The 12,179-nt window shown below is 44.1% G+C and overlaps 1 protein-coding gene across 1 annotated transcript in view; it reads right to left on the bottom strand.

Moving 5' to 3' along the window:
• Nucleotides 1-12,179, bottom strand: part of LOC137204069 (2'-5'-oligoadenylate synthase 3-like) — a 41,092-nt gene that overhangs the window by 20,519 nt on the left and 8,394 nt on the right. Inside the window, 6 exon segments of the mRNA XM_067701395.1 lie at nt 2,681-2,834; nt 3,940-4,172; nt 7,433-7,617; nt 8,837-9,125; nt 9,915-10,163; nt 10,904-10,913. Of these exon segments, the coding sequence (XP_067557496.1) occupies nt 2,681-2,834; nt 3,940-4,172; nt 7,433-7,617; nt 8,837-9,125; nt 9,915-10,163; nt 10,904-10,913 (1,120 nt within the window).

The raw sequence follows: 12,179 nt of genomic DNA, 5'->3' as shown, positions 1-12,179 counted from the left end.
CCATTCTTATGTCCGCAGTCTATGTGTCAGGGTCCCATTCTTTCCCAGGTAGGGTCTTGACCTTGCTTAGCAGGCCCGATTATTTTGAGAGTATATAACTCTTTTACACCAACTAGGATGGTGATAATCAAAATGATCATGAATTACAAAGTGTTGGCAAAGATGTGGAGAGACTGAACCCCCCATTTATTGCTGAAGGGGATGTAAATGGTGCAGCTGCTATGGGCTACAGCAAGGTGGTTCCTCAAAAGGGGGGTGCAGGGAGGGACTCCACCCTTATCTCCTTTGGCTAAACATTAGATCTGCCGGTTTCTGTTTCCCTAGAAGGAACTGCCCAGAATGGGGCTTTCTCTCCGGGGAATCAAAAATTTATGACTCCGGTGCTCCAATTTTCATTCCAGCATTTCCGTCATCCCTTACACAGGTGCTCCTCTGTTTCCAAATCTCATGAATTTGGACTTGAACCAGCAGCTCCCAATACCAGTGCCCCAGACTTTTCTATAACCTGGGCCGGCTGGCTTTGCACAAACTATCAGAGCTCAGCTGAGAGAAATACTTATTAAATTTTTTTGTGCAAGAAACATTGCTTTATTATTTCTTGTGGTGATACAAACAGTACAAACTTATGGCCAAAAATTAATAAAATCTGAAAATTCAAAAAAGTATAAAGATTAGCACATCTCGATTGGGTCCAGCTACATTTCAAGTGCTCAACAGTGATTACTGTATTACACAGGGCAGTTCTACAACTTTTCCTGGATAAATAATCAGAGATGTGGACAAAGGGTGAACCAAAGATGTTTGTCTCAGGATTAACTGTAATTGAAACTTGGAAGGATCCTAGTCTATCCAACAGTAGACTATTCCACGAAATGTCAGCTCCATGAGGCAGGGGTTTTTGTCTGCTCTGCTCACTGCTATGTTCCAGTGCCCAGAACGATGCCTGGCACATAGCAGGTGCTCAATTAATATTTTAAGTTGAATCAATGAATACGCACACACACATACACACACACATATAATATGCAGATATACTTCTTGGCTCTGTGCCTTGCGGTTAATTAACACCCAACAAATGGTATTTGCTACTATTTTTGTTGTTATTGACAATAAATTGGACCACAGCTCTCCCACCAGGTACAGAGAAGAGCGTGAAGACTGGGATTCCTCTCTTTTGTCTGAGTCTCTCCTGCTGCCTCTCAGAGGATATTGTCGGAGAACAGGCTCTGGTGGGGAGGGAGCTGTGGGAAAATGCTACCTGTAGAAGAAGAGAGAGCACAGAATGGCGGGAAGGATGGGGGTCAGGAGACCTGGATTCTGGACCCAGGTCTGACACCAACTCATGGCCCTCTCGGGATTGAGGCCCCCCGCCCCGCCCCTAGAAATGAGAGGTCTGGCCCAGATGGCCCCGGAGACCTTACCTTTAAGAGATTCTGGCGTTCAGAGGATGGCACATGTCCAGTTCTCTTCCACCTGGGGAGGGGCTCCTTCCTGGAATGTGAGTTTCGGAGAGGTTCTATAGCTCTGTCTAAAACCACAGGCCTCGTACGTCAGGTCACTATGGTCTTGGGGCTGAAAGGGTGAAGCACATGGTCACACTGGAGAACTGGCCTCCCACCTTGGCACTGGGTCTCAGTAAACATTTATGGTGGACAGGTGGACACTGTGATGTGCCACCTGGATCCCCTTCGAGGAAGGACACACCCCCTCCTGAGTTGTCCATTCAGTGGCCGATCCATGTTAGGGTAAAGAAGACCTGCCACCTCAGCCTTCTGCAGGACAACTCTGAAGGCCGTTGAAGCTCCAGGGCTCCCCAGCTGCACCTCTCCCTGTGCTGGTACCCACTTAATTCCCCTCCTTTACACAGGTGTTGGATCCAATGGTCCTCCCCTGAAACATCCTGCACATAAACTTCATCCCAGAGTCTGTTTCCTAGGAAACCCATCTATGACATCATCAACCCTCCCCACCGCATGAGAAAGATCTCTACTCTTGGAGTGGGAAGATCAGACCCTCAGCACCTACTTAGCTGGGTGACATGCCCACGTCCTCAGCTGCTCTGAGTCGCTCATTTGTCACATGATATTGAGGGGGGAGGGGATACAAGGCAGGATGTTTAGCTCAGTGGAATAAACACTGGCGTTAGAGTCTACCGAGTTAGGATCCCAGCTCTACCACTCCCTAGCTGAGTGGCCTTGAGCAGGTGACTTCACCTCTCTGAGCCTCCTTTTCTCATCTGCAAGATGGGAGTAGAAAACATATCTCATGGGGTGTTGTGAGGATTTAATGAAATAATGGAATTTAAGGGGCTTAGAACAGAACCTGAGCCCAAAGCAGGTATTTACTAAGTGGTGGTTGTTATTGTTTATTTTTCTTCTTAGTGGAATGAGCCAACTGGAACAGTTGGAACAGCTCCAACTGGAGCTGTTAAAAAAGTTACTTCCAGATAAGGAGGCATTAATTAAAGAATGAACTCTGGGTGAGGGATGTGAGAAGTCCAGGAGCTCTCTGTATGGGGCCAAAATGATTGTAAAATAGAGAGCACAGCCTGACACTATATGAATGTGAGTGACCTCTAGCAAGAGGCAATTTCTTAGGAAAGAATGGTCTCTATCTACATGCCCCATGCTGTGTGGAGGGGGTGGGGGAAGGACGGCAGGGAAGAAGCAGAAGGTCTCACCGACACATCCCAGGAGCCTACTGGAGACCCGTCCCAATTCTTTAAGCATGGGTAACTCAGCCAGGCTCTAGCCTCTTGTGCCAGCCGCTGCCAGCGACATGGGTCTCCACCAGCAACGTTTCCTGTAGGGTCAGCCGGGTCCAGAATCACAGGCCTGAAGAGCAATATTTAGAGAGAGAATAGGTGAGAAGCTGGGCTATGTCTGGGGGGTCTAGATGCTTCTGGAACAGAAAAGTACCAGCCTGGCACAGGCAGGAGGGGTCCAGCAGGGCACTGCTCCCTGGGGTGTGTCCTGGGTGCCCTGCCCTATGGAGCACAGTGAACAGAGGGAGGAGCCTTGCATTTGGGCTTTCATAGACTTCTGTTTGAATCTGACCTCTGCCCTTTATTAGGGGTGTGACCTTGGGCAGGCCTTTTGACCTCTCTAATCCTCAGTATCCTCATCGTGAAATGGGAAGAATTGAACATCCCTACCTCAAAGGATGTTGTATGAGGATCTAGACAAGCATGTGAAATGCTCAGCACAGTAATTGGGACATAATAAGGGGTCAATACATGGCAGTTACAATAATCATAATTTTTACAATGCTATTAGAGTGTGTTAGTCTTATAGCAAGCTCTTAGTTCCTGGGAGCATTTATTATTGTTGCTGCAGCTGTTGTTATTTTAGTTGAAATTTCAGCTGTTTCACTCATGTTTTGTTAAGGTTTGGACAAGCTCTTTACCTTTCAGAATCTTGGTTTAGTCATCTGTAAAGCAGGTAGCATAGTGCCTGCCTCACAGAGTTGCTTGCATATTGTTTTTAAAATTAGATGGAAAGGCTTCCCTGGTGGCGCAGTGGTGAAGAATCCACCTGCCAATTCAGGGGACACGGGTTCAATCCCTGGTCCGGGAAGATCCCACATGCTGCGGAGCAACTAAGCCCGTGTGCCACAACTACTGAGCCTGCGCTCTAGAGCCTGTTCTCTGCAACAAGAGAAGCCTGTGCACTTCAATGAAGAGTAGCCCTTGCCCGATGCAGCTAGAGAAAGCCTGCACACAGCAACGAAGACCCAAAGCAGCCAAAAATAAATATATAAATATATATTTTTAATGCTTAAAAAAATTAGATGGTAGTAGTAAAGTGCCCAGCAGAATGATTAGTACCAGAAGATGATCAATAAATGTGGAACTCTCCCACTTCCTACATTTCCAATCTGCCACAGCTGTAATCAGGGGTTCATTTATGTGGGGAGCTAAGCCATTTGGGGATAGAGTACCTGTGTTTTTCAAGTTGCCTTCTCAGGTATTGTCCAATAATAGGGTTTTCAAAGTTGTAATACTTTTTCCAGTAGATGCAAAGCTTCTGATGCTTCAGGACTAATTCTAAGACGGTCTGAAATCCCTGAGCTGTGTTGAATCTTGTTTCCGTGCTTCCTTGCTCCCAAGCATAGACTGTCAGAAGCTCCAGGGCATACTGTGGGGGCAGCGGCTTCCTAAGCTTCTCCTTACACTGAGTAGAGGAAAAACAATCAGAAAAGTGGGTTTCTCTAGCTTTCGTGTAAAGCACATTTCTCATGGACCAAATTCAGCCTGCCACTTGTTTTTGTGTATAAAGTTTTCTGAGAGCAAATCCGCACCTATTCATTTATGTGTAGTTTATGGTGGCATTCATGCTACAAAGGCATTGTTGAGTATTTGTGACAGAGACCGTGTGACTTATAAAGTCTAAAGTATTTGCTAACTTGCCCTTTACGAAAAAGTTTACTGACCCCTGGTTAAAGGCTTGCGCTCTGGATTCTGACTGATGTGGGTTTGAATCCTGGCTCCACCATTATCTGATTCTGAGCAGACAACGTAGACTCTTGGAGCCTTATTTTTTCTCATTTGCCAAGTGAATGGTAATAATTGCACCTTCCTCAGAAGGATACTATGAAAATTAACTGAGAGGAAGGACTTGTAGTGTTCCTAAGAGCTTAAAGAAGTAAATTTTTTTTTTTTTTCTGGAGGAAGATATTTAATCCAAAGTCTCCAACTCTTTCACAGATAACTTTCATGTACAATGACCATCACATAAGTATCCAGGCACACAAAGAAACAAGACACTCAGAGTGATGACTAACAAAAACAAAAAAGAAAATAGTAATAAATCTACAAAACTTTAAATATTGAAGATTTAAACACAGGCTTTAAAATAACTAGGAACATTATGTTCAAATATATAAGCATTTGAAATAGTAGGTACCTAGAAGCCAGAAAAAGTAACATGGCAGACTTAAAAAAGAATGAAATAGAAATCCTAGAACAAAAATGGCAAAAATGTAACTAATAGCTCAGTAGCATAGACACAGTTAAAGGAAAAATTAGTGATTGGAAGGTAAATTAGAAGAAACTATTCAGAATAAAGCATGGAGAGAGAAAAAGATGGAAAATGTAGAACAGGGGATAGAGATTTGGAAGAGAGAACGAGGAGGTCTAACGTACATTTTATGGGAGTTCTAAGAGGGAAGAAGAGAAAGGGAGAATGATAATATTTTAGGAGAATGGCTGAGAGTTTCCAAAACTGATGAAGGATATCCACAGATTCAGGAATCCCAGTGAAGGACCCCATGAACCCCAAGCAGAACCAATAAAAAGGGATCATCATTAAGACACATCAGCTTGAAACCAAACAAAATCAAAGTAAAAGTGAAACATATAAATGCAGCCAGAGAAATAAGATAGATTACCTACAAATGCACCACAGTGACACTGACAACTGATTTCTCACTAGCAACACTGGAAGATGGAATGATATATCCAATGTACTGAAATGCATACCAATCCAGCAAAAATACCTGACAGCAATGAAGGGAAAATCAAGACATTTGCAGACAAACAAAAACTGCCATATTTACTATCAGAAGACGGTCACCAAAAGAAATCTTAAAGGGCATATTTCAGGAAGAAGAAGAACAATCCCAGATGGAAGGTGAGAGAGGTAGGATAGAATCGATAGTGAAGAAAGCAGTAAACACGCGGGTAGATTCAATGATCATTGGCTCTGTAAAACAATACTAATGCTTTGGGGCACTTGACAATATTGAGAGACTTAAAATATACAACAAAAGTTGGATGTAAGTTAAAGGTGGTGATGATGGGGCTAGAGGAGTTAAAGTATTGTACGATTCCTCTATTATTCTAGAAGAGAGAAGAGAGAAAAAGAAAGAGGGGAAGGAAGGAAGGAAGGAAGGAAGCGAGGGAGGGAGGGAGGAATTAAAGGAGAAAAAAGGAAATAAAGAGACAATTCTTTGTTGAGTAAGACTGTCTTGCTCATTGTAAAACAACTAGTATTCCTGGCTTCTTTCCACTTATTATCAGCAGCATCTTTATCCCACATCACAAAAATGCCTTTATGAAGCTTCAGTATGTCTTGGGGGGCAGTGCTGCACTTGTCAAGAACCACTTTTGTAAGTTCTAAAACGCTCAAGTGCCATGATCAAAATTCTTGCAAAGCAAATTGAGATGCCCAGCAAATGTTTTTAAAGTAGGAAGTTTATCCTTAATTACTTTCTTTAACTCAATTTATTCATCTAAATATATATAGAATGCTTATTACATGTTAAGTAAACTCTTCAGTATGAAGACCCAAATGCTGTTTTTGTTTTTGTTCTGCTGTTTATTAGCTGAAAGTGTCTTCTGACACTTAGTTTCTCTTTCTGTAAAAGGGGTTTAATAATAATACCCTTAACCAGGTCACAGAATCACCATGATGCTTGAATAAGACATGGGACATTTGAAAGTAAACAGAAATGAATATCACATCCACAAAATTTTAAATATGATGAATCTGGCATAAGCTTAGTGCACAATCCATGTTAGCTTTTATGATGTGTTTTCCTGTGGCAGCTCAGAGAAAGGACATTTATTAGGACCGACTATATGCCAGATATCACGGTATGTGATTTACTATTGCTGTGCCATGTTACTCTTTGCAAATGAGAAAACAGGAACCACAGAGATGTTAATTCACTTGTCCAAAGCCAGACACCTAGGAAGTGAACAGAAGTGTGTGTGTGTGTGTGTGTGTGTGTGTGTGTGTGTGTGTGTGGTGATGGCGTGGGGACGTAGCACTCATTAATTCATCTAACAATTATTTTTTGAGCTCCTATTACACACCAGGCACTGTTCTAGGTCCCTGGGATATAGCAGGGATTCAAACATAAATCCTTCTGTTCCTGTACATTTTTAGTGGGGAGATAGACAATAAACAAACAAATAAGCACATGCAAAGGCCCTGAGGCTGGGGTAGAGTTTCCCTCCTGGAGGATTAATGAAGAGGAAAGCATAGCCTGGGGGTGGTGGTGAGGGGGCAGAGACTGGGGCTCAGAGAGGTTGAGGGCAGATCCTATGAGCTTCTCAAGATGACCTGGACCAGGGTGAGAGTGGCACAGGAGATGACGATGGATGAATTATAAATATATTTTAATACAGGACCAACATCATTTGCTGACAGGTTGGATGGGGGTGTGTGTGGAGAAGTCAAGGATGACCCTTGGTTTTGTCCAGAGTAACAGGAAGGATGGAGTTGTGATTTCCCTTCCCTCCCGACTCCTCTCCCGTCCCCTCCCCTTCCTTCTTCCCCCTCCCGATGCCTCATCCTTGCTTCCTCCCCACACCTCCCCCTCCTCCTTCCCTCCCTCTATTCCACCCCTCCCTCCTCTTGTCCTCACTCTCTTCCTTCTCTCCCTCCTCCTCCTCCTCCGCTCTCTGTCTGGATGGGACATGCCATACCATTTGGTACCAGTGCTTCACAAGGCGGATGAGGCTCTTCAGCTTGGTTGGACGGTCCCTCAGGAAGGCTCGCTGCAGCTCCGTGAAGCAGGGGGAGAACTCGCCCTCTCTCCCCAGGGACTCGCACTCTTGGATAAGCTGGACGTAGACTTTAGGGTCAGGTCTGTACCCTTTGATCACATGACCTGTTGGGAATTAATCCATAATGTGAAGATGTCAGCTTTTCTCTGAGTTTCTTTCAATCCCTCTGAGGAGACAAGCTCACTGACCATGGGGTGCAGTGGAAAGGTCAGTAGGCCCAGAGCCAGGAGGCCTGAGGACCATCCCCAGTCCTCGCCACTCCCATCTCCACTGCCATCACCCCATCCAAGCCAGCATCATCTCTCACAGCAGAGATGGCAGCAGCCTCCTTCCTGGATCCTCCACAGCCCATTCTCTACCCAGCACCCACAGAGGCCTTTTAAAACCTGATCCTTCCACTTCTTGCTTCCCAGGACATCCGAATAAGATCCAAAGTCCTCGCAGTGGCCCAGGAGGTTTGGTGTGACCTGTCTCCTGCCACCTCTGCCGTCTCACCTCTTGCCTTGATCCCTTTGCTACTTACTCCCCCGGTTATTTCACTTCTTCAAATATGCCAAGCTCATTCCTGTCTCAGAGCCTTTGCACTTGCTGTTTCCTCTTCCTGGAGCCCCCAGATCTTCCCAGGTTTGGCTTCCTCTCATCCCTCGAGCCTCGGGTCAGCGGTCACCTCCCTTGTTGTGCTGTCTAAAAACTCCCTCTAAGCCCCATCATTCTCTTTTGAATCACCATATTTAGTTTTTGTCGCAACAAGTTATCCTTTCATTTATGGTATTTGAATTATTATTGTCAGGCTGTAGGAGAGAAGTTCCCTGTCTGTCTCATTTATGGCCATAGAACAGTGCCTTGCACTTGGAATGTACTCAGTGGAAATGAGCCTCAGAGATGTACTGCTTCCTGTCCCAATGTTCCTGCAGATTGTCTACAGATTCCAACCCTCAGATAAATTTGATATTTCCTTATGCTTTGGATAAAAGATGAAATTAACATACTGTGTTTACACCAGATATACGCTGCCTCATTTTTAGAAAGCGAAGATTCACACACTTTGCCAAGAGTAAAACTAGTAAGCTTGGCAGGTGTTCTATAAAAACATATTGCTCCCAAATTGTACCAATTTGTTGTTAATGTCACTGCAGTGGCTCAGTATGACCCTAAAGATTCTTGCCCCAGAAGAGATGCTAGGATCTCCTCCCCATTTGAAGGGATGCCCTGTTTAATAAGACTCTCAAAGTGAGAGAGATTTCTGCTCAGAAACATGAAAAGAGTAGAAGAAGCCCTGACATAGGACAAAGGCTGAAACACCTTGTGGCTGAGAGTGCTCACCCAGGGCATCAAAAGCGGGCAGGACATCAAACTCCACCCACTCGTGGAGCTCACGGGATCTAAGCACGAAGCTGAGAGCACGGGGATTCTCCCATTGCTGTTTCTGGACCTCAAACTTCACTTCAAATGTTTCCTCCCTTTGACAGGCTTCCAGCTGTGTCCTAATTTCCTTGATGAATTCTCCTCGGCGCTGAAGTTGTTCCTGAAAACTTTTAAGATTGGTGAGGAAGATGACGAGGTCAGCATCTGATCGGCCCCTGAGGGTCGTGCCTTTGCCTGAGGAGCCACCCTGAAAAAGGTGATGAGAATGAGAACTGATATTTATCATTGAGAAGAGCCTCCCTAAATAAAATGCTGAGAACAATCACTAACATTTTGAGTACTAGCCACTGTTCTGAAGGCATTACCAGTCTTAACTCCTAGAATGCTCACAAGAACTCTGTGATTTAGCTACTATTATTATCTGTTCTCATTTTCCAGATGGAGAAACAGATGCTGAGAGAGATTATGTATCAGCCCAATCACACAGCTAGTATGTGGCAGAGATGCAATTCAGTCTGTTTTCTTTACTCCCTGTTCTTTACGACCTTATATAATTAATACTGTAAACTGGCCCATGGCTTATTTTACTTGATCTGCAAGCCCTGCAAAGTACTGGGAATTATGGATGATGAAATTGAGGCACAGAGAGGTTAAGTGACTCGCCCAAGATTTCACAGCAGCAGGTTCTATCTGCTTTCAAATCTTATACTCTTAACCAGCTCATGAATCTGCAGGAATGGTGAGTTCCCAGCCTGGTCAATGATTAGCGGATTGTTGATACAGCTGGGCTTCAGTTTGCCTATCTCTGTGGTGGACGTGACATAGGTGGTTTATAAACTTGACCTGGGCATTTGTTAAAAGCTTACAGATGGAGGCCCTCACCCCAAAAGCTATTTTCACAAGCTGTGGTTATAGTTTTGGCATGGATAAATCAGAAACCACCAGCCCCAGAGACCTCAACCTTTTGCTCTCTGTCTCTGTGGAAACACTTGCTCATTCAGCCCCCTTCTCCCCAGCCAGGCAGTTCTGGACTCACCTTCACAACTTTGGAAACCCGAACAGGGTGGGAGGCCCCCATGAAGGAGTGGAGGAAACACCTCTCCTTCAGGAAACTGCAGATGATGTCGATGGCTTCATTGACCTTTGTGTAGAAATCCTTGTCTGGCAGGAGGTGGTCTTCGATGAACTTGTCTAGATACTTGGCCGGGGTATCACTGAGCTCCATCATGATGCTGGGACAGGAGAGCCAGAGAGGGCAGAGCTGGAGGGGAAAACCTTTTAGCTTCTATCTCTTCTGCTGCCTGGGTCCAGGAGGCTGTTAGTTTCATTTCATTGGAAGGGAGGAGGTGTGCCCGGAGTCTGGGCTGCTGTTGGTTTCGTTTCCTTGTAAGGGAGGAGCTTTGCCCTGAGTCTGTGTCTCAGCAAATCAAACATTCCTTTGATTCTGAACCCTGTTCAGTCTCCCAGCTCTTTCCTCCAGTATTCCAGAATTACTCCCTGCCTTTAACAGGCAACCTAGAACATCTGGTCTTTCTTCAGACTGTACTCTGAAAAAGTACTTTTTAAGCCAGGTTAGTATTTCACCCAAGAGTAATCATGAGTAAAAACACACTTTTGGTTTCCTTTTCCTCTTTTTTCGTTGCTGACAAAATTGTTTTATTGTCTCCAGTGATTTTTGCAGCAGTACATGTATATTGCAAACAGCAATGGTCAGAAAAATCCAAAAGCATAAAGTCCATCCCTGATCCTAAACCTGAAAGACTACAACTACTTTGGTGCAGATCTTTTCAGATGTTTTTCTAGGTTAACACACACATACACACAAACATAATTTCCTTCTCTCTCTCTTTTTTAATGGCATGACTATAATGGTTTTACTTTTTGATTAATAGACTATTTCTTAAGGCATTTTTAAGTCGATAGAAAAATTGCGAGCTGTCCCTAGCTGTGCAGCTTTGAACACGAGTGTAACTGGGCATGCCTCAATGTCCCAATCTGTAGAGAGGGCAAACTTTTCTCACTCACAGAACTGCTTCTGAGGATAATCTGAAAGAAGAGACACAAAAGGGGATTTGAAAGGTATCAAATGCTGAGCAAAAATAAAGGACAGGGACTTCCCTCGCGGTCCAGTGGTTAAGACTTTGCTTTCCAGTGCAGGGGGTGTGGGTTCGCACCTGGAACAGTTCTTTGCTCAAAAAGATAAAAAGTTTTGGAAAGATGGAATTATGAAGTTGCCTGAAAAATGGAAGAAGGTAGTGGAACAAAAGGGTGATTACGTTGTTCAATAAAGTTCTTGGTAAAAATGAAAAAGGGGTCTTTTATTTTTACTTGAAAACCGAAGGTACTTTTTGGCCCACCCAATGTGACCTCCTCCCCATTTTTTAGGGACATCTTATTTTGGTAAGGCTCTCAAACTGTGCGGGCTCTCAAACTGCTCGGAAATATGAAGAGAGAGAGAAAGGAGCCCTGATACAGGACAAAGGCTGAAACTCCATGTGGCTGGGAGGGTGGAAGGCAGGTAGTACATCAAACTGCACCCCACACAACACTATAAAGCAACTACACTCCAATAAAAGTTAATAATAATGAAAAAAATAACTGCACCCCCTGGTGGGGCTAGGGGACCTGACCACGATGCTGAGTGCCCAGGGCGGCTCAGAGAACTCCACCCTCATATCTGTTGCTTCAACCTTAGTTCTTCCCAGTTTCATTTCTTCAGCAGGAAGTTGCCCAGAATGGGGACTCAGCTCTGGGCAGTCAGGAATTTATGACTCGGGTGCTTCAAATTTCATGAGAGCATTTCCGTCACCCCTAACACACTTGCTCATCTGCTTCTGAACCTCATGAGCCAGCAGCTCCAAACTGCAGCACCCTTGAGCCTTCTGTCACCTGGGTCTGCCAGCTTTGCCCAAACTATCAGAGCTCAGCTGACAAATACTTATCACAAAAGGTTTTGAAACAAAATGCTTTACTGTTTCTTGTGGTCATTCAAGCAGTATAAATTTACAGCAAAACAAAAATCACAAAATTCAGAAAAGTATAAAGCTCACTTGCTCACCGTGCTTTAATCATATATACCCACTGAAAACATTTAGGTCTTCATGAAACCAACCATCACAAAATGAAATTAAAGAAAACCTACTAAGTACAATAACATAAAAACAAGTATCTAGGAATAATATGACAAAACACACTTAAGACCAATGCAGGGAAAAACTATAAAACATAGTTACAGAGTAATTCAAGAAGAGGAAAATTAATGGAAAGAAGCTCCAAGTTTGTGGATTGGGATTCTCAATAG

Source organism: Pseudorca crassidens, chromosome 12 (genome assembly GCF_039906515.1).
Source record: "Pseudorca crassidens isolate mPseCra1 chromosome 12, mPseCra1.hap1, whole genome shotgun sequence".
In the NCBI taxonomy this organism is placed as follows: domain Eukaryota; kingdom Metazoa; phylum Chordata; class Mammalia; order Artiodactyla; family Delphinidae; genus Pseudorca; species Pseudorca crassidens.
The sequence above is the reverse complement of the archived record's forward strand: the minus strand, read 5'-3'. Positions and strand labels throughout refer to the sequence as shown.